This window comes from Vipera berus (genome assembly GCF_964194415.1).
Source record: "Vipera berus genome assembly, chromosome: 3".
Lineage (NCBI taxonomy): Eukaryota > Metazoa > Chordata > Lepidosauria > Squamata > Viperidae > Vipera > Vipera berus.
In genome coordinates, this window is record NC_138204.1 from 202,407,694 (window position 1) to 202,435,274 (window position 27,581).

A 27,581-nucleotide genomic window follows, 5' to 3' on the forward strand; every position below is an offset into this window, starting at 1 on the left:
TCGGCGGCGACAGCCATGGACCGCTATCTGCTCTTCCTCAGCTGGCGACTCCGGCGCGGCCAGACCGGTCCTGGAAGCCTTTCAGGTGCCGTTTCGAGGGAAAGGTCTTGCGCTGAGGCCGGATGGCTCCCTCCTTCACTCTTATCAAAGACACGATAACTTTGACCTCTTGGGAGATTTGCTTTCTCTGCCTATACTGGCATCTCCTGGTGGTCTCCCATCCGATAGCTTGGGTTTTTTTTTGTGTTTTTTTTTGGAGAGGATGGATTAGTGCTGCTACCTAGCCGGGCCTGTGGGATTGGTAGGGCAGCCTCTGTCCTTTCCCTCTTCAATTCCTAGGAATCTGCTGTCTGTTTATGAGAGCCTTTCCACTAGGCCAGGCTATGCTGACTCAGGAATTCTGGGAGTTGACGTCCATGAGTCATAAAAGAGCCGAGGTTGCCTACCCCTGCACTAGGCTGCCTTCCTAGATGTCTTGGGTTATTGCAGGATAACCTAGAAAGGCAGGTTATCCCCCCTCCAACCAGAAAACTGGAAAAATAAGTGTATAATCTTTCACTGAGCGGAGAGATATTTTTTTTTTAATGTACCCTTGGGTACTTCTGTATTGCAAGTACCAGTGGGTAACTATGAAGGGATGTTTGGAATAAAGATTTGTGCTGCCTATGGAACTTGAAATCCCCCCCCCAAAAAAAAATGTTGGCAGGATTAATTATTTGATAGTTAAAGAGATCTGGTTCTTTTTTCCCTACTTGGCTTTTTCTCCTGTTTAAACCACTAGTCCTGTTCCTACTTCATAGTGAACTAGGTCATGGGGTGTGTGATGGGGGGGAGGGGGGAGGAGGAGAGGGTTGTTTTAAGGAAGTCTATTTAAAAAGTTTATTGACTTAGTCAGCTAATGTTTCTTTTAACCCAAAGCAGACTCAGGTTAAAGTAATGTAGCCCCATCTATCTTGTAGGGAGAGCTAAGTCCTGACAAACTTATTTTATGTACTTTGTTCTCCAAGACAGTAGTCTCGACAGTGGGATGCGTACACCGTTGAGCAGGATTGCCAGCAGGGTTTCTCAGAAACACCCAAGATCTTGGACTCAAACCCAGATTCTACACAAACCCAGATGCAAAAAAACACCAAGCTTTAAACTAATTTATTTTTACCTATTTGCTAGAGTTGCCAGTGGAGTTTGTAAACTGAGATTTTGTACTTGGATAAATAGACTGTGCAGCTTTGTTTTCGTGATTTTTTTCCAATAAACTCAATTATGTTTTCCAGGTTTGACAGCTGAAAATATTTATAACTTGCTAGAAATAAATTGCAATCCCTCTCAAAAGGCCACATTTGAAACTTTCCCAGGTAAGCAAAGCTCTTCTACAGCAAGCTACATTTTGCCTAGCACAGTGGGTGAACTCAAACTGCTGAGGACATAGAAGGAGTCAGTGCCTGCAAACTTTGCTGCTTTTGAACTTGCTGAAATATCTCATCGTTTGCTATAGAGGGCAAAGGAGAGGAACAATAAAGAAATATGCTCGGAAGAATCACAAAGTGTCTTTCTTGGTTTTTGGAGCCTGACATCCATCTTGCCAAACTAAAGCAAACTTGCCTAAAGCATATACTCTGAGAACTATTAGGGAGGAGCTGTCTTCACCCCTTTTCTCCCACCCAAACTATCACTAGCTCCTCTGGAATTTACCCCCCTCCCTCATGGAAATCTGGAGTACCTTCCATCATAAATAGCTTAATAAATAAAACCACTAGCTTTCTCCCTACAATGCAGGCAAATGTATTTGTCATATACAATGTGTTTTTTTTAAAAAAAATCAAACACTGACAGAAAAACAACCAGCTAACTTTTTTGTGAGTGATGGGGAGGAAAGAAAGCACAGTTAATTACTGCATTTATTCAAAATAGCACATTGGCTTTGCTACCACTGTATTGGTTTTACCTTTCTAGAGAAAGGATTGCTTTATTTCCTTGTATGCTATTTTAATTCTTAAGAGCTATTGGAATCATGGCATGTCATGCAGAATGTTTTCCTGAAGAAAATGAGGCCTGCATTTTAAACTTTCTAAAATTCATTCTAATGTGTATATTACTTCTCCTTTTAGCATGTTCTCTTACTGGGATTCCATATGTGAAAGAATGGTATTTTGCAGTTCAGTCAATATGTGGGTTTTCCCAGGTGAGACACTGGACATGTATAATTACCCCAAACATTAGTTCCAGTTTTTTCAACCCTTATAGAATTTTCTTTAAATTGAATAGTTTTGCAGTATCGACTGGGAGGACATCAGTTTTGATGAAGAGATAGAACAAAGTAAGAGCTCTATTCGAAGAAATATTAAAGAATATCTTGCTGATCAAAATGTTGAGGAAGAAGATAATAGTTGGGAATCAGGATCACTCACTGAGTAAGTTCATCTATTTTGTATAGTAACATGTTAGAAATATATCTGCGAGTGCAGTTTGTGAACTTTGGAATGGTCTTTGAATATATAGGGGAAAGTAAGAATTCTTACTTGGAGTGGCAGTAGAATAGCTGATTTAGCAAGAAATTGTTGACGCTGATAAATTCATTAACCAAAACTTTGATGGCATGCAATTCTTCTGAAGTAAATCATTTTTTCTCTTTTTCCATATTTAAATACAGCGCTTCATAATTTTGATACTTGTATTGGATAATTATTCTCATTATTCTTGAATGAGAATATTTTTTTAATATTTTTCATTCTTATATTTCAGTCTATATGAAGAATCTGCGGAGAGCATACATCTTTTAGCAGATAAACTTCCTGCTCCTGGTAATGCCATAGAAACAAAGTATCTTTGTGACAAAATCATTTTGCTTCTCAAAGCACCTTTGAGGCAGTTAGTCTGTCTTCTGCTTATAATAATGCTCTGGTACATAGCTTAGCACACAGGGACACCTTACAGACAATTATAAATTATAAAGCAAAAATCTGGGAGGATCCCCTTGCTAGGAAAAATTATTTAATAGCATGCAGTTTTGCTTAAAACAAAATGAAGGAATAAAACACACCCCATACCAAAGGCGACAATGTAATTAGCAGTAAAGGAAAGGATTTTGTCTCTGGGATTCTTGGTGTTCTCTGAACTTGGTGGTTTTCTTGCAGACGTTTCATTACCAGACTATATTACCTTAGCTACGTCCTAAGCACTGATGATGTTACCTAGTTTGGTAACGAAACGCCTGCAAGAAAACAACCAAGCTCAGAGCGTACCAATGATCCTGCCATTCAGCCCTGAGGTACAAATATTCTCTTCTATTGATTTTGCTTATGTGATTTTGTATACCTCATGCAGTATATATACACCTCATGCTCTACTTCTATGCTCTTCACAGCCACAACTCTGCGAGGTGGGTTGCGCTGAAAGTGAGGGACTGGTCCAAAGTCACCCAGCCAGCTTCTGAGCCTAAGGGAGGACTAGAACTCAGCCTTCCAGTTTCTAGTCCGGCACCTTAGTCACTATGCCAGATTGGCTCTATGTGTATCGGTTGTTGAATTATGGAGCTGCCCTTGACCTGGAAGCTTCTGATCCAGAACAAGCAGCCTGGGCATTGAAAAGTATGCTTTGGTAAACACCTCTACTTGGGAACTGTCCTGATTGCAAGTTGGCTTCTGGATATGATTCAAGTGCTTCTTATTAGTTATAAAGCCTTACATGTATAAGGCCTGGTTGAGGGAGCACCTATTGCATTTTCCATCGCATCTGCCTGGCCAATTCAATCTGACGGGGTTGAAAAACAGAGTCCAATGTTCAGTGTTCAGTTTCCTGCTCCTATAAAAAAGCAAAGACTGAAATGTCATGACTTCTTTTATTCCTATGACATTTGCTTCTGCAGGAAAAGCAATGGTTGATGTTATTCTCCAGTCTTCAGAAGCAGAGGCCCCTCAGTTAAAAGACTGTTTACCTGTCATTGGTGCTCTAAAACACCTAAGGGAATGGCATGCAGCAAAGATCACTATTGTAGCAAACAAAAGCAACACGTGAGTAGTGGCATTTAAATTCTTCAGATAAGATAATTGAGAAAAGGAGGGTTACTGGTGTCATTTTAGGATAGCACATGTAATCCTTAATGACCAGTCGCCTAGGGACTGTTTGAAGTTATGGTGGACCTCAAGAAAAATACTTACATTTCAGATTCAAAGTTATGATAGCTCCCACCACTCAGCACCACACAATCACATAGCCACATTTTGGTGTCCTAAGCTGTTGAAATTCACAGGACAACTTTGGGCTAGTTATCCATCTCTTTGCCAATCACCCAGCCCAATTTACCTTACATTGAGAAGGGGCATGCTGTCTTAAAGGAAAGTGAGATACAAATCTAACAGGGTAAAATAGATAATGATATGAGTAAGATCCAAATACTTTACAAAATGACAAATGACATTCCATAGCTGATTTTTGTAATACTGTAGATATCATATTTGGTGTCCTAAAAGTTGTATGACACATTAACCTTGAAAGTGGCAAAGCGAAATGTGCACAACTTATACCTGCTTTCTTCTTACAGTACTTGGCAAAAATTTGCAGAATATCTTTCTGCTGATATATTAGCTCCTGAAAACTTAAAAGACAGCATTGATTCAAGGGAATTGTGGAGAGGAAAGATTCAAATATGGGAACAAAAGGTATTGGTATGAAATTTTCTTGGAAGAATAAGGGCATATTAAGTGGCTGAAAAATGCACACTGGATTTATATGTGGACATATTTTATCTACCTGTTATTTTTATTGAATGCGGGGTATTAGAGAACTCCATGTTGCTCTAAGCTTAGGCTTGGGTTCTAGCTGAAGAAACCTTTGCCAGGAGCATGAGCTTCAGTCATGGGACTACACCTTTGAGAGAAGCCTTTTTTTTTATCTTCTCACTCCTGCTTGGGACAACTTAAAAACTCCAGAGGTTGAAATAAAGATCACTTTCTGTCAGCAAAAGGCTCATTAAGATTGAAGAGGCTCAATAAATAACTGCACTGGATAAGAACCCCTTTCATGAATGGAATAATTCTATAATATGAATTACTTGTTCTATCCAGCACAGTTTGCAGATCTGAGAAAGTTATTTATTAAATTTATATGCCATCCATTGCGCTATCGAGCTATTCTGTCTATTTCAACATGGATGAAAGGCTGGAAAGAGTGAAAGGAAGAGTTAAAAAAAATATATGGTGAGCTCAGAATATTGTGCACAAAAGAAAAAGGAAATAGTATTAGAAGGCCGTGTTCTATCATCTGGGGGGATATGAGACATTATTGGGGGTCAATGTACTTGAGAACCTACAGAACAAAATGATTGGGCTAACTTTAAAAATGTAGCTTATATTTTAAATACGCATTTTTGGACCCAGGGGTCGGTCATCTCGCCTCTCCTGTTCAACATCTACATGAAACCGCTGGGTGAGATCATTCGCAGTTTTGGAGTAGGGTACCATCAGTATGCTGATGACACCCAGCTTTTTATCTCAACTCCTAACAATATCAGTGATGCCCTAGACGTGATGTCCCGCTGCCTGAAAGCGGTCCGGGAATGGATGGGGAGAAACAGGCTTCAACTGAACCCGGACAAGACTGAATGGCTGTACGTACCGGCAAGCCAGGAGATTCAGAACGTCCCACTGCTTAACATTGGGGACAAGTTACTTCCCCCTGTTGATAGGGCCCGCAACCTGGGTGTCCTAGACTCGCAGCTCTCCCTGGAAGACCACATTGGAGCTGTGACCAAGGGGGCCTTCTCCCGGGTTCGGCTAGTTCGCCAACTACGGCCTTATCTGGACCTGGATTCCTTACGTACAGTCACCCATGCCCTTGTGACATCTCGCCTAGACTATTGTAACGCTCTCTACATGGGGCTGCCCTTGAGATCCACTCGGAAGCTTCAACTGGTGCAAAGTGCGGCGGCACGGACACTCTTGGGAGCCTCCCGATACTCCCATATCACACCTCTCCTCCGTGCGCTGCACTGGCTTCCGGTTGCCTTCCGTGTGAAGTTCAAGGTGCTAACAATGACATTCAAAGCCCTACATGGCATGGGTCCGGACTACCTACGGGAGCACCTTCTGCCGATGTCAGCACCCCACCGTCCTGTGCGCTCCCACAGAGAGGGCCTCCTCAGGGTGCCACCGCTCAAGGAATGTCGGCTAATGGCCCCCAGGGGGAGAGCATTCTCAGTGGGTGCGCCAGCCCTCTGGAACACCTTACCAACCGAAATCCGGATGGCCCCTGACCTCCGTACCTTCCGTCGCGACTTAAAAACTTTCCTATTCCAGCAGGCTGGCCTGGCATGATAACGTTAATTGGGGTCCCAGTTTGTGTTATTAGTGTTTCTTATTATTTTATTGTTCGGTCTGTATACCTTCCTTCCTCTGTACACCGCCCCGAGTCCCTCGGGAGAAGGGCGGTTTATAAAAACTAATAAATAAATAAATAAATAAATAAATAAATTCCACTGGCTGCATTTTAATGTCTCATGTTATATAATAGCCAAGAAATCTTAAAAATAGGGGGTGGGGGTGGAGGTAGGTAATACTTAAGAGCTTTATAGTTATACTTTCCTTTTTTTTCCAGTTTGGACCTGAAATTACATTTCCAGACTTCTGTATAAAAGGCACTGCATCTGGAAGGCCATTCAGCCACTTCTGCTCAAATACTTTCTCTGCTGCTGATGAAAATAAAAAGTCAAAGTATAGCAGTATTCGTTCTCCAGAGGTAATTAATGCATTTGGTCTGTCTGATTTGCAGTTCTTAGCATTTTAGAAAATGGATAAATCTAGGCCCAACTGTGCCATAAAATAGAATATTACTTTTTTAAAAAAAACTTGAAAAACCATATTCATCCAGAAAAAAGAAAACATTTTAAAATCTAGCTTTTTATGGTTAAGTAAATAAAATGCATATATGTAGAGGCATAGTGATTTTGGAAATCAAAAATGTATTTCCCAGTGTCATTACCCTGTTTTGGAAATCTAGTTCCGTTGTTCTCCAGGAGTAACTACAATTCAAGAAAAAAAGAAGAGAATCTCAACTCAAATTTAAGTAACAAATTTTGCATTTCCTGAGGTTTTTAAGGATATATATATGCACACTTAAAACTTGTGGAAAACTGTCTTAGTATAGACTCAATATAGATGGAATAATCTGTAATTCTCTTTGGTTTTTTACTAGGATAATCAGGGCAAAACACATATCAGATTTCATTTTAAGAAAACTGAGTTTGAACACATAGTAACCGATAGACTGTTTGATATGACCACATGAGGTTTTAAATGAAAGGAAGGTGCTCAAAATTTTATTATCAGGAATGTGGAATTTCTGGCTTGTCGGCTTCAGATGACAGATGTTTCTGTCTGCCAGGGAAATTAAAGCATTTTTCTTTTGCCTTGTGCAGAACGTAGCTGGGAGCAATTGGTCCCCTTCTCTGCAATTGCATCTTAGCCTAATATCTATGGAGATTCTCAATCTTCCAGGTCATGCTTGTCCCAAAGGTGCTTTTTCAAAAGGCATCTGGACTTTTTTTTTCCTTGAAGAAGTTTCACTTCTCATTCAAGAAGCTTCTCCAGTTCTGACTGAATGGTGGAGGATGGAAGGATTTATATTCTTTGCAGTGATCTGATGGTTAACGTCTTCATTAACAAGTCCAGTTGCCTTTTGAAAATGCACCTTTGGGACATCCTAGCCTATTTCTGAGACCTGGTGGTGAGACCATTTCTCTCCTGAAGCCTCATCTTTGATATCCAGTGAAAGGAAGGAAGGAAGGAAGGAAGGAAGGAAGGAAGGAAGGAAGGAAGGAAGGAAGGAAGGAAGGAAGGAAAGAGAGAGAGAAAGAGAAAGAGAAAGAGAAAGCAAGTTAGTTTATCCCTTAATGCTTGTTTTTCATTGTGCATTTATTGCCTTCTATTTATTTTATTTATTAATTTATTTGGATTTATACACCGCCCCTCTCCGAAGGACTCGGGGCGGTGTACAGGGCAATTAAAACACTATAAACAACACATAATGTATAAAAATTAAAATGAGATTAAATCAAATAGCCCTAAACAATAAACACATACTAAAATTTAAAGTTTTTAAAATTTAAAATCTAAAATCCCAGTCCAGGCCGGCAAGTTCAAATAGCCAAGTCTTCAGGTCGCGGCGGAAAGAGCGAAGGTCGGGAGCCATCCGGAGCTCAACCGGAAGCTGATTCCAGAGGGCAGGCGCGCCCACAGAGAATGCTCTCCCCCTGGGGGCCGTCAGTCGACATTCCCTGACCGACGGCACCCTGAGGAGGCCCTCTCTGTGGGAGCGCACAGGGCGATGGGAAGTTAACGCCGGCAAAAGGTGCTCCCGTAAATAACCCGGACCCATGCCATTTAGGGCTAGTCCAACTCCTTTCTCAAACAGGAGACCCTATACGCTCCATGTCACCATAAATGCACACTGGGACATGCAAGGAAAATAGCTAGGTTGGCTGCCCTAAAAATATAGAATCTAAGAATAAGGTAACCTAACAAAAAGAAAAGTTTAAAAAAGGATCAACTGTTGAAATAATTCAGGTCAGTCTCAAGGGTGTACTTTTTCACGAGGCAACTGGACTTTCTTGTTTTTCTTTGAAGAAGTTTTGCTTCTCATCCAAGAAGCTTCTTCAGTTCTGACTGGATGGTGGGTAATGGAAGGATTTATACTCCTTGCAGACAGCTGGTCATTTGCATTCTTTTGTGATTCAGGTCAATATTGCTACTTTCTCATAGAGTTTGCTTGCTAGGACAAATAAGGAATGGACTCTGTTTTTCCAATTAAACCCAATTTACATTGTTTATTTTTTTGATCATTATCAATTTTGCTTCGTTGTGGCAGACATCACCTTTGCTGAATCTCTCAACTTTGAAATTTTTGGAGGTGTACAAGGAATGGAAAAATAGAAAGGTCCTATCTGCAGAATTTCTTATTTTTCCCCCAAAACAAGTTTTGATAGTGTGTGCTGGAATACACCATCCAAATCACCTTTTAATTTTCTTTCAGGTGTTCCATTATTACGGTCCTGCTTTAAAATTTGTACAGATGGTGCTGTTGACTCACCTGCCTGCATGCTTAGTGTCAAATCTCCAGTTTGAGCTGTATCCTTTTATAGCAGATGTCATTTGGTTTGATTTAGGAGTTTTTATGTCCCTGGAGACTGGGAATGTCAGAAACAGGAAATCTTTAGAGCAAGTAAACTACTCTCGTAAATATGCACTGTCAGGAATGACAGTTTTAATGAATGGTACAACTATTGCTAGCATTGCTTTAGGTTTTACAGAGGCAATCATTCATTCTATCAATGTGGAAGACACTTCCACTGAATGCAGTGGGTTCATTCTCAAAGTACATAGCACTGTACAGTCCTGGACCTTGTCAAAGTCGAATAGTAATATAGAATAACAGAATATCAAAGTTGGGAGGGACCTTGGAGGTCTTCTAGTCCAAGCCCTTGCTCAAGCAGGAGACGCTATACCAGGGGTAGGCAACCTCGGCTCTTTTATGACTCATGGACTTCAACTCCCAGAATTCCTGACTCAGCATAGCTGACTCAGGAATTCTGGGAGTTGAAGTCCATGAGTCATAAAAGAGCCGAGGTTGCCTACCCCTGCCCTATACCATTTCAATCCAAATGGCTGTCCAATCTCTTCTTATAAACCTCCAGTGATGGAGCACCCACAACTTTTGCAGGCAAATTGTTCCACTAATTAATTTTCTAATTATCAGGAAATTTCTCCTTAGTACTAGGTTGGTTTTCTTCTTGATTAGTTTCCATATAGCCTTGGATTGGAAAAAATGTTTCTTATTGGTCCTGTTTGTTACATTCTGCAACACCCAGGAATACTCTTAGACTATGTAATCATCTCACCAGTATTGAGGGTTATTGTTCTATATTTGTATATAAGTAATCGAAGTTACAACGGCACTGAAAAAAGTAACTTACAAGCATTTTTCACACTTCATGAGCGTTGCAGCATCCCCATGGTCACGTGCTTGACAATTGACTCTCATTTATGACAATTGTAGTGTCCGGTGTCGTGTCATCCCTTTTTGCGACTTTCTGACAAGCAAAGTCAATGGGGAAGCCAGATTCACTTAACAACCTTGTTACTAACTTAACGACTGCAGTAATTCACTTAACAGCAAGATGGGGCAAAACTCACTTAAAATATGCCTCACTTAGCGACAGAAATTTTGGGCTTAATTGTGATCATAAGTTGAGGACTACCTGTATTGACTTTTGCACTTTGTAGCTGTGAGGGCATGATTCTTAAACTTCGTCTAGGACTTTGGCTAGAACCGATGCCGAGAAGAAGTCTCTACTATTGTGGGATCAGCTTTCTTCTCTACATGGAAAGGTAGATGATGGCTTTTTATTAAAATTCACTTTTGGCAGAATGAAAGTTAGTTAAAAGTAATTTACATGTATTCCCTGAAAGAACTCTTGCTTCTAGCGTGAATCTGACGGCTGACTATATTGACTTAAATTAAAACAATCAGTTTAACAATAGTTGTTTTGGAGTCTCTTAGAAGGATAATCACTTCTTTCCCACAAGGATTTTGATCTTGAATCCCAGCAACTGCCTTCTGATTTGGTCGGATCAATACTATCAACTGAGATATTGATAGTGTTCAGCTATAGGCTTCAAGTTAACACCCTTCCTACCTTAACAAATTAGGATGTGAAGGAATGTAGAGTTAGAGTACGCATCTTTCTTGGTTACAGTTCCTGAGGACATCATTTTCGTGTCCTGACTAAAGGTAGCTGTGGAGAGTAAGGAAGATGATCTTTCTGAACACATGCAAGAACCACGTACTAAGCAAAAGAGGCTGAAACCCTCCAGAGAAACAAGATAATATACTGCTCAAAAAAATAAAGGGAACACTTAAACAACACAATGTACTGTATTTAATAGTAGGATGTCTTATCTTGTGTTCCCTTTATTTTTTTGAGCAGTATATTTGGAAACAGCTTGGGAAAAGAACTCCCTGATTTACTGGGGGAAGATATATAGCAAAATTATTTCAATTTTTAATTTTAATTTACTGTACAGAGACCTTTAATTTTTGTTGTTGTTAGCCGCCCTGAGTCCTTCGGGAGATAGGGCGGGATATAAGTCCCATTAATAAAATAAAATAAATAATACCGGTAAATAAAAATTAGCCTTGGAAGATCTTGTTATTGAGCCTACCTCAATAAAGTAGAGTTCTAGTCTTTGTATGGCATTGGTTGCCTGATGTGGTCTGTCTAGTGGGGCTGACATCATCTGATGCAGTGTTAGCTCTAGAGGAGCCTGGTTGGTCTCTGTCACAAAGGTGCTTTTCAAAAGGCAACTGGACTTTGTTTTTTCCTTGAAGACGTTTCGCTTCTCATCCGAGAAGCTTCTTCCATCCTGACCGAAGGGTGGAGAAGGGGAAGATTTACCGTATTTTCCGGCGTATAAGACGACTGGGCGTATAAGACGACCCCCTACATTTCCTGTTAAATTATAGGGTTTGGGCTATACTCGCCGTATAAGACTACCCCTCTTCCAACGCACACTAAATAAAAATTAAAAAACATCAGATTTGATTTTAATATGGTAATTTTAATTCAAATGCTTATGACATGCAGGTGCTTAGTAGGAAAACTGTCACTTATAAACATAAGGCTGTTTGTCATCAAACATGTAAACATAAAACAGTGCAAGTGGATTTAATAATATAATAATAATAATAATAATAATAATAATAATAATAATAATAATAATAATAATAATAATGAGTTGGAGGGGACCTTGGAGGTCATCTAGTCCAACTCCCTGCTAAGGCAGGAAACCCTATAAACCCTGTAAAAAATCACAGACTGCAGCTTCTTCTCCAATTGGTCCTGCTTTCCCTGCGCAGACTAAATGGGAGATCTGCTCCAGGTTTTCCAGCCAGCCCTGTCCCTAAATTTTCAGCACCCGGCGTATAAGACGACCCCTGACTTTTGAGAAGATTTTCATGGGTTAAAAAGTAGTCTTATACGCCAGAAAATACAGTATATTCCTTGCAGTCATCTGATCGTTAGTGTTCTGAACCAGCCAACTACCGGCCTTGTAATAAGGCAAACCCCTGTTCAAGCAGTAGAGACTGGAGAGCGTCTGAGGCTGCAAAGCGTCTGCCAAGTTTAATTCACAAGCAAAACAACAGAACAAGAAACACAGGAACTTGAATCCTCAAGCGGAAGGGTTGCTTTCAGCAACCAGCCCCTCCCCAAACACTCCTTTTATTTAGAGTTCAGGGCGTGGTCTCCCTGTGCCTCCTCCCGAGGAGTCCCACAGCCTTTCTTTGTTTGTTCCTGCTCGACTGCCTCCTGCGTCGGGCGTCCTTGAACAGGGCCAGCTGTGGGTCATCATCCTCCGCACTATCGGGCTCACGCAGCTGAGAAGAGGGCCCCGGCTGAGGGCTCTGCGAAGCCTCCAAGCCATCATCAGCCGGTTCGTCTTCCACACCCTCCTCCTCCCCCTCATCTGAGTCATCCGATACATCTGAGCCGGCTGCCGGACCCACCGGCTGGCCCTGAGTCACAACAGTTAGCACTCTTTCTGAGAGTGGTTGAGGCCATTTGGAGGTTTATCTGTGCCCTGAGAGGGTCACCTGAATAGCGCAAGCGGATATGGATGACTGAGAAACTCCATAGACATGTCTGTCTGTCTGTCTGTCTGTATCTAATCTGCCTGTCTGTCTCTTTACTGTATTTCTTAATCAGTCATCTGTCTCCCTCTGCTTATGCACGAGACATTTTATATATATCAGTATCCGAGAAGATTTATTTGTAATCCAGTTTATATGTGCTTAATCTGCAGGTGGGAGCTTTATTTGCCTTGCCTTGCAGTATAAGCCGTATGTTGAATCCTGTGCCCAGCCAGCTAAGTACAAAAAAATGGAAGGAATGCATAGCTGAAAAGCACAAAGGTCTCAGCGGTAAGTAAAGTTGTATTGTTTCCACAATATGCTGTTTCCCCCATTTCACCAAATTGATAAAAGATAAAGAATGCTTGGGTGGTACAGAAAACTGTGATTAAGAAAGACATTGACTGACCTCCTCTACTTTGACTTCTAGTATGGTCAGCAGAAAAGTTGTAAAGCTTGGGTCTCTGCTTTCTCTAAGGTTGGAAAAGAGTGATGCTAACTGTAAAGAAATGTTTTTTTTTAAAAAAAAACAATATGTAGCTTGAGCTTTAGATAACTTACTACTGAAATCAGGAATCCTAGCTACTTGAAGTCTAGCATTCATGCTGATTTCATCTAGGTTTTTGGTATGTGTTTACAAACAGAAGAGGGACGCGGTGGCTCAGTGGGTTAGGACGCTGAGCTTGTCGATCAGAAGGTCGGCAGTTTGGCGGGTCGAATCCCGAGTGCCGCGTAACAGAGTGAGCGCCTGTTACTCGTCCCAGCTTCTGCCAACCTAGCAGTTCGAAAGCACGTAAAAATGCAAGTAGAAAAATAGGGACCACTCCGGTGGGAAGGTAACAGCGTTCCGTGCGCCTTTGGCGTCTAGTCATGCCGGCCACATGACCACGGAGACGTCCTCGGACAAGCGCTGGCTCTTCGGCTTTGAAACGGAGATGAGCACCGGCCCCTAGAGTCGGAAACGACTAGCACGCATGTGCGGGGGAACCTTTACCTTTACCTTTTTTACAAACAGAACACTTTTAATTGTTGTAAATGTTAAGATGTATTTCTCTTTAGTTCCAGAAGTTGAACTTAAAGGAGAAACTTGCAATTATTATTTCTTGGTACAAGGCAATGGCCATGGAGGATGTAAAGCAACAATAATCTATTCGGCCAATCAGATCAATGGTTCTGTCACTCTTGCAGAAACTATAGGAAAGCTGATGACAGCAAAAGAAGAAATAGAAGCAGGTATACCTTTTGTGGTTGAACTAAGAGGCACAAATATGTAATTTTCATTCCAGGAGGGAAAAGTTATAAGTGGAATACATCCTTTTTTGTAAAATGGTAATTATTTGAAATTAGTCTTCAGAAAACTAATCAGATCTATGAATTAAATGCATTGGTCATGAATAGCCATATCTATTATCTTCTTTAACCAAATATCAAAATGCGAGTACAACTCTGTTACCAGAGTCTTATTTGACATTAAGAAAGATCTTGATGCACTATTGACTGGACTGTCTGGTCATTGGTTAGATTTGTTCCTTCACTTTGTTCTCCAAGAATGTTAGTCTTCACCCTGGGTCTTCACCAAGGGTTTACTAGACATTGTCAGAGTTTTATTCCAGACCACCTCCCCTTTTTAGTTTGTTTACAATTTGTATAAAGAAAACACACTTGCCTGCTTGCTTTGAAAACATAAGACTGTAGGTCCATCTAGCTTGATACTATTGATACCAATTAGCATTGGCTGTCCAAGATCTCAAGGACTTTTTCCAGCCCCGTGTACATGCAAAATATGTGCTATACCACTGAATTATAGCTATTACAATTGCCAAAATTGCCTTTTTAAAGCCACAGATACTTTTGAGTTAACGAATCCAGTTTCCACACAAAGCATAATACAGATAGTCCTTGGCCTTAATTGAACCTGGCTGTTATGGTTGTAAGACATTAAGTAAAGCCATCAGACTGGGTTTTATGAGAAACCAGAAGTAAATGTTGGTTTCCAGCAAAACCGACTTAAATCATGGTCATGTGACCGTGGGATGCTGCAAACAGCTGTAATTGCAGGTCAGTTGCTGAGGGGAGGGTACAGCCTGATGTCAGAACATGGAAACAAATGCTACAAATAAGTAGCATTTGGGTCTGTCATAACTGCTGCTAATTGACTAGTTGTAAGCTGAGGACTATTTATATCCTGCTTCTCAAGAAAATGTACATGGTACATTCTGCCATGTACAAAGACACCCAATGACGTTCTATGACTAGAGATTACCTTGAATTTGATTTCCTTGATTTATAGTCCAGTATTTGCTCTCTCTCGAGTCATTTATTTGGCTCAATTTTAGCATTTGATGCAATTTGATCGTTTTTTTAAAAAAAATCACCCCTTCTCTATCAACACAGTTTTCTTTGAAGAGTTTCTCAAAGTTTTCCCGCATTTTTATGGAGAAGAGATTTTACAAAGAGAGAAGAAACTGGCTCAGTTCCAAACACTGATTTTGAATCACTGCCTGAGTAAGTAATGGTACACTTGCCACAGAATAATGGATAGAAAACAACAAAAACATACCAGTCAGGGTATCCTAATGTAGAGGATACCCTTTTGAAAATAAGAATGGGCTTTCTTATTTTAGGGGCTATGGCAGTCCCAGTCAATTCACTTTGAGAATTCTTGAGTGATGCCTTCCATTTTCCAATCTGTAATGTTTGCTTGGCTCTTCTAAACTCATTCAGTAAATCAGGAAAACTGGAAAAAGAGAGTATACCTTGAAAAAACGTTTTATGAATGCCTGCTTAAATGACGTGTTTGTGTGTATGTGTAGCAAATTGCAGAAGCATTTCTCCATGAGCTTATAAAGGGATTATATTCATTGCCCTATTTTTTTGATAACAGCAGGATGCAGTAATTTAGTTTAGTGAATTAGCATGATTATACATCCTGGGTTAATAACAGCATATCAGTGATCCCTAATTTTTTTTTGTTTTGTTTGTTTTCTGTTTTGCAGAGAGACAAACATTTGCTGGGCACCTACCTGTAGCTTTAAAGAATGAACTGAAAAATCTATTTGCCTATACCAGGGAACGTTTTTTTGAATTATGGAAGGTTAGCCATCCAAGTACTATTTGTCCAGGAGCAAATATTAAAACTAGAGATGAAGCAGCAATTTATGGTAGGTGTCATTTTGTCACTTAATTAGAATGATTAGGATCAATACTTTGCCTATGTTACATTGTTTTAGTAAATGAGTATTCATAATGCAGAATGTTGTAGAGAAATGGGAGGTGTTTGAACTTCGAGATTGATTAATGGAGGACTTGGGAGGGCACCTTTTTGGTAGCAGGTAATATGGTTAAGGTATTAGTGGATAAGATCACTGGTACCGGTGGTCCTCGACTTAGAATAGTTCATTTAATGACCATTTGAGGTTATAATGGCACTGAAAAAAGTGACGGTTTTCACAGTTATGACCTTTGCAGCATCCCCATGACCCATGTGTGCCAAAATTCGGATGCTTGGCAACTGGTTCATACTTAGGACGGTTGCTGTGTTCCAGAGTCATGTGGGATCCCCTTTTGCATCCTCTGCCAAGCAAAATCAATGGGGAAGCTAGATTCACTTAAAAACCTGGTTACTAACTAATTGACTGCAATGATTCACTTAACAACTATGGCAAGAAAGGTCATAAAATGGGGCAAAACTCACTTAACAACAGAACTTTGGGGCTCAGTTGTGGTTGTATGTCGAGGACTGTATTCCTGACCACGATTGTGAGAAGGAAGATTGTAAGAAAAATGACGGGCACAGGGCAAGACTTTGGTCTCTTTAGAATTGTCTTATATGTTTCACTGTTCATTTTTGTTGCCATCACAAAGTATAATTGAAGCTAATAATACTTGCTGTTATAGTATGTTGACAATAGGAACTTAAATTGTTGCCAAAAGTAAGAGAGTTGTACATTATTTTATTGAAGCTGGATAGAAATTTTCCAATTTTGGTCCACAAAACGTCTAAATACACCAACTGGGAAGCTAGCACATTGTTAGCTGTGTTGGAATTAAAATGGAAGACAAAAGTCCATAGATTTTGCAGTGGATATAATGCTTGCCTTGTCTTCTTGCCCTTCCTCTCACCCACTGTCCCAACCCTTCTCAGAACCAAAGCTAAAAGACTCGAATCCTTTGAAGTGGCCTGAAAGAAATGTTCTACAGAACTTGGAAAATTCTGAAAAGATTAAGCAAAGAACAAGGTAACATTAAACATTTACGCCTATGAGCGTGTAGCTGTCATGTGAATGTAGCTTTCCGCTCATGGATTTTATTTTCCTCGTAGAGTTTCTGAACAGCTGTTGGGCCATAAAAATGGCCAGAAGGACTCAGCGTTACTTGATGCTAGAGAGATGCTTAAATACTTCACTGCAGAAGGATTGCCAGTTGGAGATCTGCAGCCCTTACACATTCCAAAAAGGTGGAGTAAAACCCTCCTCTTGAAGATGCAACCGCACATGCAGTTGACTCAGTTGAGAATCTTAAGTAGCTACAAATTCTAGTTATTCTGTTGGAACGTAAATTCTGCTGGGAGCGTTCACACGTCGATACTGATGTTGCAAATTCACAATTTTCCAACAGTGTGGTCTCGTGAAGCACCTCTAATAATTTAATAGACACTGGTTATAATACCCATATTTGAAGTCCGAGAGTCACCTGCAAACTCCAATTTTCTGTGTGCTCAGAAGGACATAGCAGCAGTACCCTTGCTGAGATTTTCAGAATGAAGTATTAAAATGAGCTTTGTTTTATCCTGCATTATAACAGAAACCTTTGAACCCACACTAAAATATGGGTATAAGCTTGATGAGATTATAATGAAAACTGTTAACGGGATTCCTTCAGAGAATTCTTAAACCTGATTTGGAGCACTGGAAATGAGGGCCCTTCCTTCCTTCCTTCCTTCCTTCTTTCCTTCCTTCCTTCCTTCCTTCCTTCCTTCCTTCCTTCCTTCCTTCCTTCCTTCCTTCCTTCCTTCCTTCCTTCCTCCTTTCCTCCCTCCCTCCTTCCCACAGGTTCCTTGTCATGTTATTGTTCACAACTAATAGTGTTTCCTCTCACATTGACAACAGAATTTCAGGCCATCTGCTCACAGGATTAAAGCTAATCATAGTTTGAAAATTTACATTATGATAAAGTATAATTACTTTTAGGAACTAATCTAGAAAATTGAGGGGGAGGATGTCATTCATACTGTCTAATTGAAGCCAGATCTTTTTTGTGAATGGGTAATGAATGCCGTTTTTGGAATGTCAGCCAAGTTATCCTGTTTTGATTAACCAGTGATAGCATATGTATAAACTGTACTTTTAGAAAGCATCAAAATACCAAGACAAACAGAATTCTGCTACTTGATTCTACAGATAGAATGTATATTTGATGATTGGGCATTTTATGTTACTATTCTAATGGAGAGCTATATAGAATTAGTAATGTATGAAATCTAGAATTTCTAGATGACTTAGAAATTTCACAAGGAATTGGGTTCAGGAGTACAACAGCGTAATAGTGAAGTACAACATCAAAATAGAGGGAGTCGAGCTATTCTCCAAAGCGTCCACAGGCATCACAAGAAGCAACGGATGGAAACTAATCAAGGAGAGAAGCAACCTAGAACTGAGGAGAAATTTCCTGACAGTCAGAACAATTAATCAGGGGAACAATTTGCCTCCAGAAATTGTGGGTGCTCCAACACTGGAAGTTTTTAAGAAGAGACCAGATAGCCATTTGTCCGAAATGGTATAGGGTTTCCTGCCTGAGCAGGGGGTTGGACTGGATGACCTCCAAGGTCCCTTCCAACTTTACTATTATGATTATGATGATGATTAAATAGGAAGGAGGAAGGCATATTTGCTGCCTTGAGTTATCCATATGAGTATTTATACAGTAGTAAAGACATAAAGCAATTAAGGGATAAAAATCTAATAATTACATCTACAGTATGTCACTTACCTTATTTCACAGCTAGCACTGTGTGATTGTGGAGCCCTTGTCATTATTACTGAAATCATCACGGGGCGGGAGATTAGAACCAGATTAGTTCAAAAAGTGACAGCAGTTAATCAACTTTGACCAATTTTGGAAAGTAAACAATGTTAGAAATAATAGAAAATATTTGTAGCTAGGGTGGTAGACGTTGGGGGGTGGTCTGTTCTCCGGGCTTGCTGTTTAGAACATTTTGTCACCAGGCTAGGTGACATCCTCAGCGGGACTTTGGTTGAAGCATCTTGAACAAAAATCATTGGCCATGTCAGCACACTTCAGGCACACAAATTCATCAAAATCTGGTATTCTACCAACGGATCCATCAACAAATGTATTGATTTGGAGCCAGCCTACGAACTCATAAGGAGCCATATTAATTGAGCGACCAACCAACCAACCATGGCACTGACCACCTCTTCACTTGGTAACCTTCACACAGCATCACCAATCAGTCTCATGGCATGAGCAGCCAGTCACATGACCCACCGGCCACATCACCACATGAAATCAATAAAAGCGAAGAAGAACTGAACCAAGACGCTTCAACCGAAGTCCCGCTGAAGATGTTACCTAGCCTTGTGACAAAATGTTTGGAAGCTAAACAGCAAGCCCGGCGAACAGATTGCCACCAACCCTAAACAATGTTAGCCCTTGTTTAGTATTTGGGACTGTCATCCACGGTTGTTGGTCAAATTAGGTTTTTAAAAACAAATTTGGACGTTGTCTGGATATAGCCATATCACAGTTAAGGTGCAGATGTTGCTTTGGTTCCCAGTAAGCTTCTGGGTACAATTCAGTGTTGTTTTGCTTCAAAGCCTAAACATTTGCCTGCTGAGTACTTACAGGACCTTCTCCCCAAAGTAGGACCAATTTGTTTGAATATTAGTAGCTCCGGTTGGTAGTTGGGCTGTAAGTTTGATCTCCGAGTTTGGCGATTTGGCTGCAAACGTTTCCTCTTCATTGGGGGCGGGACACGTTCAGTGCGCTTTGAATTGTGCTCCACTGTCAGAGCACTGGCCTTTACCTTTTTGTGTGATGTAAATTGGTGTGGGTGTTGTCTGGATGTTTCTGAGTCATGGTCTGGTTTCGGGCTGTTTGATTGGCTGGTTGTTGTTGCTGGGCCATGGTCCTTGATGTTTAAGTATTGTCTGTGTAATGCAAATGGTGTTTGTTCATTTGGTTGCCTCTGAGTCATGGTCTGGTTTCGGGTCTGATTTTGGGTTGTTTTTGCTGGCTGTTGTCAGGACATGGTCTGCTTTCTTGTGCGGGGATTGTGATTTTTGCTGTGGTGGGGTGCTTGTTTGTTCTACCAACTGCTGAGAGTGAAGGAACTACTTCAACCACAATCCCGAAGGCAGCATTTAAAACGAACAAACAGGCACCCCACCACAGCAAAAATCACAACCCCCCACAAGAAAGCAGACCACATCTCAACAACAACAGTCATCCAAACAAACAAGCCGAAACAATGAACAAACACCACAGACAATATTTAAACACCAAGGGCCATGGCCCAGCAACAACAACCAGCCAATCAAACAACCCGAAACCAACCATGACTAAGAAACATCTAGTCAAACAACACCCACACCAATTTAAAGGCCAGTGCTCTGACAGACGAGCACAATTCAAAGCACACTGAACATGTCCCCCCAAATGGAGATGAAGCATTTGCAGCCAAATCGCAAAGCTCAGAGATCGAACCCAACCAATTTGTCAGGTGAGGGTGCTTTGGAGGCCTCCATCATAGGATGTCAACTTGGCGTGAGATGTCATGCCCTAAGCTTCCCCTCGAGGCTCTATGTGGTCAAAATGGAGTTCTTGCAAAGGGTCTTTCAAGGCTGTGTTTGCTTATATTGGAGCATTGTGTTTGATTCTTGTAATTACCACGGCCATTTTATTTTTATTGTATTTTTCATCTTTATATGTTTATATCCTGCCTTTATTATTTTTATAAATGGCTCAAGGAAATGAAAGCATAATATTCCTTCCTCCTATTTTCCCCACTACAACCCTGTGAGGTGAGTTGGGCTGAGAGAGAATACTTGTCCCAAGATCACCCAGCTGGCTTTCATAACTGAGGCAGGACTAGAACTCACAGCCTCCTGGCTTCTATATATTTTTATGGTTGTAAACCTTCCAGGAGTCATTGGATTCTGATGGTATATAAATGAGAGAAATACACATTAATATAAGCAGACAGCAAATCAGATGAGTTTTCAAAGTATGCTGCTAATGAAACTGTTCCCATTCCTATTGTTAAAATGTATTTTTTTGCCTATAAAGAAGCAATAACTTTAATTTCAGGTGAATTCTCTATTATTATTACTTTTTGTAGTGACAGTGCTTTTTTGACACCTGAACTGACACCTCGAAAATTGAGAGCTTTACCGTTTGAAAAAGCTGCTGGCTGCCATTATCATGGTCTTGAGTAAGTTCCCTCAGAATACTGTGAATTGTTTTCTCAGCCTTCTCACTCAGCACAAATCAAGTTTTAGAAAATATTTAAACCTTAATATAACAATATCTACCAGTTCTTTTCACATTTGGATATTTAATGCTTGAAATCAAAAAGTAATGTCTTGATTTGAATGCACGCTTTTATAAAGGCAAATACCAAATATGTTCTGACAATGTTTTCAGTTGAAAGTAGAGCAATTAACCTTGTTTATTTGAATTTAATGCTTTTTAATGTCAAAAGAGAAGTGGGAAAAAGCAACCTGGCAGGTCCCTTACTCTTCTTAAACTTCTAAACCAAACATCAAGAGGCATAAAGAGGCTCGCCCTCAAATCAAATGTTTTCTTCCCCCCTCCAAACACTTTGGAATGTTTTAGAGCAACTGCTTTGGTAGCTGGATGTTTTAAAGTTGCTCTCCTTTCTCAGGAGAGTCAAGGAAAGGGAGTTAAAAGAGGAGGAAAAAGGAAAACATAGGCATTTATTGTGGACTTTAAAAATAGGGTGCCTTTTCATATTGATTTTGGTTTATTTACGCTCCGGTGTCACAGCGTCATAGAGATATCTGTATTTCATACAGGCGTCTCTCTCTCTCTCTCTCTCTCTCTCTCTGTGTGTGTGTGTGTGTGTGTGTATCGAACTCTGCTGTGGGCAGAGTTTGCCTGCAACATTGCATTCTAACCACTGTACCATCCTTAAAACTTGACAACAAAACTTAATTATATATTATAGTTTCAGCTTTGTTGTCAAGTTTCCAACCCTTTTCTGACAAATAGATAGTGAAACAGAACATGAAGAATTCAAAAGCATGCTTTTATTTTTGGAACTGGGATTCTATCTCCATTTTGTATTTAGTTCCTTGAATAGGTTTCTTTCCCTTTAGCCTCATCATTTTGCCTTCAGGTATGTTGGCCTTTGGAGACAACCACCCCCAGCATGCTCAGCCAGTATGGGAAATGACAGTTTATTTTTATGACTCAGTCTTTTTTAGGTACACATATGATTTTATCCAAATTCAAGGGCTTGAATCTCTGGTCAGGTAGCAGAGGGATCGACTCATACAGATTGCCAATATATTTGATTGTATTGATCTTTTTGTTTGTATTATTTATGGTGGTTCAACTGCTCAGAAATGCAGGTGAGAATGGAAGGGCAATATGAAACTGTTTTAAGCAAATAAATGGTGCCATCCACAGTAGGAAGTGCATTGACTCATTGGAAGCTTTGTATATTTGCCTTCTTTTAGCAATAGCACTTAGACTTATACTGTATATCACTTCATATAGACTTCATATATCACTTCTTTACGAGTGTTACAGAGTCAGCATCTTGCCCCCAACAATCTGGGTCATCATTTTACCGAAGGATGGAAGGCTGAGTCAAACTTATGTTGGTCAGGATCGAACTCCTGGCAATGAGCAGAGTTAGTCTGCAATACTGCACTAACCACTGTGCCAACACAGCTCTTTTAAACATTAAAGAATGAAGGTTATTGAATTGGAATCACTTCATGATTGAGAGTCCTGTAAGACCATGGCTAGTCCAAAGTTTATCTGCTTAGCTTCATAGATTTCAGCTTGAGATCCAGATCCTATTCTACCTACTCTTTATGGCTAGCAGAAAATTACTATTTCAAAGTAAAAATGATTTTTTTACAGTTGTCTAAAATGTGAACTGAGATTTGACATGTTATGAAATGCATAGATGATCCGTGAGTTTATTTATTCTGTTTCACAGCAAACAATTAGCTTCCTTCTAAAAAAAGAAAAGTTCATAGTAATTACTTACTGTCTTTATTTATTTGTTTATTATTAAATTTATATGCTGCCCATCTTGCTATCCAAAGCGGCTCCGGGTGGCTTACAATGCAGTAAAAATATAACTATAAAACAATGAAAAATATGAAAACAATTTAAAATTCCCAAAATTAAATCCAGGCTAAAAAAACACACAAGGGCTTGCATGGATTGAGAATGGTATCTTCTCTATCACTCCACCAATTACCTGTAGCCTAAGGCCAACTGGCAGGACCATGTTTTAAGATCCTTCCGGAAGGCTAGAAGAATGGGGGTGGATTTCACCTCCAGTGGCAGGATGTTCCACAGGGATTTGAGTAAGAGAAACAAGAAAGATATTCCTATATGGCAACAAGGGGATAAAGTTTTTCTTCATTTCAGAAGCCCAGACTTTCTGCTATACTGGTGATTCCAAAACTGTTTTTAATGTTGACTATTAGATACTGCCTTGACAACAGAAGATCTTTGGAAAGAGACGGGGAGTTTGCTGAACTTCAATCTCGGCTTATCCGTTTTGAAACTCAGACCACCTGCACGAAGGAGTCTTGCCCTGTGCCCTGTGTCTTGAGTCCCCTGCCATCTCCGGCAGTTTTGTCCGAGCCTGGAAGTGTCCCTGATGGGGAACATTCACAAAGGGAACTCCAAATGGAGACATCTAAGCTAAAACGGAGATCGAAAGATCTAGAGAGCTTTTGTTCCAACAAAAGGTAATACACTATATAAAAATAAATAGAACTGAGGTATTAGAGACTGGACATTCACCCGTCTGAGACGGTATAGGTTCTCCTGCTTGAGCAGGGGGCTGGACTAGAAGACCTCCAAGGTCCCTTCCAGCTCTATTCTATTCTAGGACTGAATTTCATTTCTTTCCTTTCTTAACCACTGCTTAACGTAGCTGTTATGCAATGTTTTTCTTCTTTCCTATCATTTTTTTTCAGCTATAACCTAGTGTAACATGTCTTATATTGAAGTAAGTGGCATTTTCCTAATCCCTATTAGGAAATCGAAAAATCTTGCACAATGCTAGCCGAGGGTAGCCTGCTCAAGGGTGGTTCCATTTAGTTATTTGTGTCATATGTCAAAATAGGTATATCTTCATCTGGAGACCAGGTTGGGGACAACTGGTCATGGAGAAAATCTTATTTAATGTGGCCACTAAGAGTTGACAGTGATTTGATGGCTCATAATATTTTAATTTTGCTTTCAGGCTGATAATTTTGATAGATGTCAATACTGTGATATTTTCAAAATAAATCCAAGCCAGCATAAATACATTTTCTTTTAAAAGGTACATTACTCTTGTTTCAGATTACTGCAGTCTGAAAGTACAGATTCTGTCTTGTCCCAGGCGAGCAGGATCAGCAGGGGTCGCCAAGCAGTTGTCCCAAAGCAGTGCTTGAAGGCTTCAGCCTCTCTGCCCTTCGTGGTTGTCAAATCTTCTCAGAATTGGGTGGACAAAGTAACTTCCAGGAGCAGTTCAGCAAGCCAGAACTGTAATGAGTCAGAGACACCAAAGCCCAGGAAGGAATCAAGATCTCAGAAGCATACACGGGTAAAGAATGTTTCAAGATAATGTATATACTTTCATTTCCAGCTGTTTTTGCTTTGCCTAAGCAATGTGATAGCTTGATGGGGTTTTTTGAATCATAAATCCAGCAAATTTCACCTGGAAATCCTTGAGCTATATGGAGAGCAGATACTGCCCCATGACAGAATGCAAACATTTAGGACCACTTCATAAATTTGAATCTCAAATGCTTCTTGAGAAAATGTTTTCTCCCTAAATTAGGAATAATTTATGTACAGAAGACTGTCACATAGTGTTTCCCAAACTTAGCAACTTTAACACATGTGGACTTCAACTCCCAGAAGTCCCCAGTCATGTCTTAAAAGTTGCCAAATTAATCTATGATGTAGCTTTAAATAATTAAGTCAAAAAGATGGTGAACAAAGTCCACTCAATTATGTTCTTGAATGATCAAAATGAATCTTTTATTCATATTCCTGTGAATCTGTTTTCATCTTCAAGAAAAGGAATCAATACATTGTTAATTAATTTACCTTAGGCTCACTTTATAGAAGAGTTTTTCTTCTTGGCATTGAAAACAATTTTAGGATGACACTTAGAATGTGAATATAATTGAACAAATGCATGTTTGCAAACTTACAAAAATCCCAAATATGTTTGTCAGTGATACTTTATCAATTGGTGTTTGATTGTAAGTCCTGATTCAGGGTTCACTATAATGGTGAACAACCTAATCCATGGGTCATTGACTTTCAACCTCAATTGGGGTCAGAATTTCCATTGCTAAGAAAGGAGATTGTTAAATGAATCATGCCCAGTTTTACAACCTTTTGCACAGTTGGTAAGCGAATCACCACAGTTGTTAAACAAATTGTGTGATTAAATAAATTTGGCCACCTCCATTAACTTTACTTGTTGGAGTCCAGCTGGGAAGGTTGCAGAAATAGTGATCTTGTGATTCTGGGACACTGCAACTGTTGTAAATACATGTCAGTTGCCAATGCACAAATTTTGATCATGTGACTTGGGATGTTGTGATTGTTGTTAAGTACAAGGACCGCTTATAAGTCACTTTTTTCAGTGCCACTTTAACTTGGAATGAGTGCTAAGGGGATGATTGTAAAGTCATGGATTACCTGTATCCTGAAATTATACTGGCTAATTTTCATTTGCGATTCCTCCCCCCCCCTGTTGGAAATTGGGCTAATTTTAAGGCTGGGAATGGAAGCAAGCCTCCATAAGGCAAAGCAATCCTAGTCACCCCTTTCTCCAAGCGGAATTTTTCTGGTGACATCACGATACCACCAAAAGGCCTTCTCTGGCATGCTGGCAACTCAAGAGGTTGATCTGCAGTTTTCAACCTAGAATATATTAACGGTTACAGTAATTGGTGCCTTTGATCTGTTGAGACTGGCTCTTGAAATTAAAATAGACCTATTTTTTCTTCCCAAGATGCTGAAGGACGTAGTGATGAGTATTCTTGAGAAGCATGGCATTGCTAGAGACCACAAGTGCTTCACAACATGCAGTCAACGTTTATTTGAAATATCCAAGTGTTACTTAAAGGTACTCAAATGTTCTCTTTCCATGCACAAAATACCAGATGATCAAGTTGTGGAATAATAGGTTTTTGATGGATGGCTTAAAGGGAGAATAAAAATATAATTACGGTTGTATGTCGAGGATTACTTGTACCAGTCTTCTGCCTATGGGTGCAACCATTCCACAATGTGGCAGTTTTTCTCTGGATGTGGTGCATATCCTGTTGCTGCATATTTAAGTTTGCAACTCCTGATTTTACACAAGTATGTAACAACATCCCTTCTGATATGACTTTATGGTTGGATGTAAACATTTGGGAATTGAACTACATAACAATGTAGGAGACTAAAGATTCTGATGCAAACAAAAAAAGGTAAGGAAACTTAGTTGACAAGACTAAACTACAATGATAAATGGGTTTTCTTGTTGGTCTGCAGAATTTCTAAATTAAGACACCTATACAGCTATTTACTATTGAAAATGTGAGAAGGTAGTGTTATTGATAAGAACATTATTCTTCCTTGCAATCTTAAAGGTTTTGATTAATAAACCAGTACATTTTGAAAGTAATATATTTCATATTTAGGATTTGAAAACATCTCGAGGTCTTCTGGATGAAATGAAAAAAGCTGCTAACAGCAATGTTCAACAGGTACGTAACGGTTGTCTGGTCTGTGTTACAAGTAATTGCTCCTTAGAATTGGCTTCGATCATTTATCAAAGTTTGGCTTTATGAATTAGGTTAGCTAATCTCAAACTGCCGCAAGCTGGTTGAATCTGAAAGAGGGCTGACTCATCCCTTTAATGATGATTTGTGGGAGGCATCTGAGTAGCACTACACAGTCCTTGTTCATTGCCTAGCAGAAGAATTGCTTATTTTAGGGGTTACAAGGTTTTTTTTTCCTTTAGAAAGGCCACCAATTAGGAAGAACTATTTCAACATCTAATATATGTTCTTGAACTTTAGGATGCAATAAGCCTTAAGTGTTTGTTTTACAGTATACAGGTATTTCTATTTTTAATTACATTTTCTGGTGCTTATTTACAGGTCATTGATTGGGTTTTAGAAAAAAAACAAGGAGAAGTGACATATGCAAGTGCAGCACAGAGAACAACTTAAAATGCCTTGTTGGTAGATGTGCCTAAAGATTGGTAGTATCTGCCATACGATGCCTCTGAGATAATAAAATTAAACTTGAAGTTATTTGTGTTGTAAAAAGTTTTTACTGGAATAAAAAGCATTCCTTAAGCCATCTTTCCTGTCTGCATGATTTTAAAGTCGCTTAGCTCTGTAAACATAAATTCTTTATTATATTCAAATATGCAGAATGCTTGATTAAATTAGACAACAGTCTGTTTAAATAAACTTAAGTATTGCTTAACAAGTACTTTTTAAAATCAGGCATTTCATTTGTTTTAAAGGTGGGGGACACATGAAATTCTAGGAAAATACCATGACTGTCAGGAAAAACTACTTTGAGTTGTTGCAAGTTCCAACTCACTCACTTTGCAAGACAATAAAATTATCCAGATTAAAAGATGAGCAACTTTGTCAAGATTTTAG

The 27,581-nt window shown here is 39.7% G+C and overlaps 1 protein-coding gene across 2 annotated transcripts; it reads left to right on the forward strand.

Moving 5' to 3' along the window:
* The first annotated feature begins 10 nt into the window (after nucleotides 1-10).
* Nucleotides 11-27,264, forward strand: MTBP (MDM2 binding protein). Of its 2 annotated transcripts, none has more exons than XM_081324888.1 (22): nucleotides 11-85; nucleotides 1,272-1,352; nucleotides 2,106-2,179; nucleotides 2,263-2,408; nucleotides 2,740-2,798; nucleotides 3,863-4,007; nucleotides 4,538-4,655; nucleotides 6,589-6,729; nucleotides 9,022-9,116; nucleotides 10,304-10,376; nucleotides 12,849-12,966; nucleotides 13,735-13,908; nucleotides 15,070-15,180; nucleotides 15,672-15,836; nucleotides 16,820-16,913; nucleotides 16,997-17,131; nucleotides 21,035-21,127; nucleotides 23,388-23,654; nucleotides 24,256-24,499; nucleotides 25,928-26,041; nucleotides 26,604-26,669; nucleotides 27,066-27,264. In XM_081324888.1, exons 1-22 carry the CDS (start codon nucleotides 16-18, stop codon nucleotides 27,135-27,137), a joined length of 2,655 nt encoding a protein of 884 aa, XP_081181014.1. In that variant the 5' UTR covers nucleotides 11-15; the 3' UTR covers nucleotides 27,138-27,264. The 2 variants fall into 2 exon arrangements, with proteins under 2 accessions (XP_081181014.1, XP_081181015.1); XM_081324889.1 differs by having other exon boundaries at nucleotides 13,864-13,908.
* Nucleotides 27,265-27,581: the final 317 nt, after the last annotated feature.

Bases quoted from the DNA above. Each gene is read 5' to 3' on its own strand.
- MTBP (XM_081324888.1), top strand. From the start codon at position 16: ATGGACCGCTATCTGCTCTTCCTCAGCTGGCGACTCCGGCGCGGCCAG. The intron at 4,008-4,537 runs GTGAGTAGTGGC...TTCTTCTTACAG, and splicing joins GTAGCAAACAAAAGCAACAC to TACTTGGCAAAAATTTGCAG. The intron at 23,655-24,255 runs GTAATACACTAT...CTCTTGTTTCAG, and splicing joins AGCTTTTGTTCCAACAAAAG to ATTACTGCAGTCTGAAAGTA.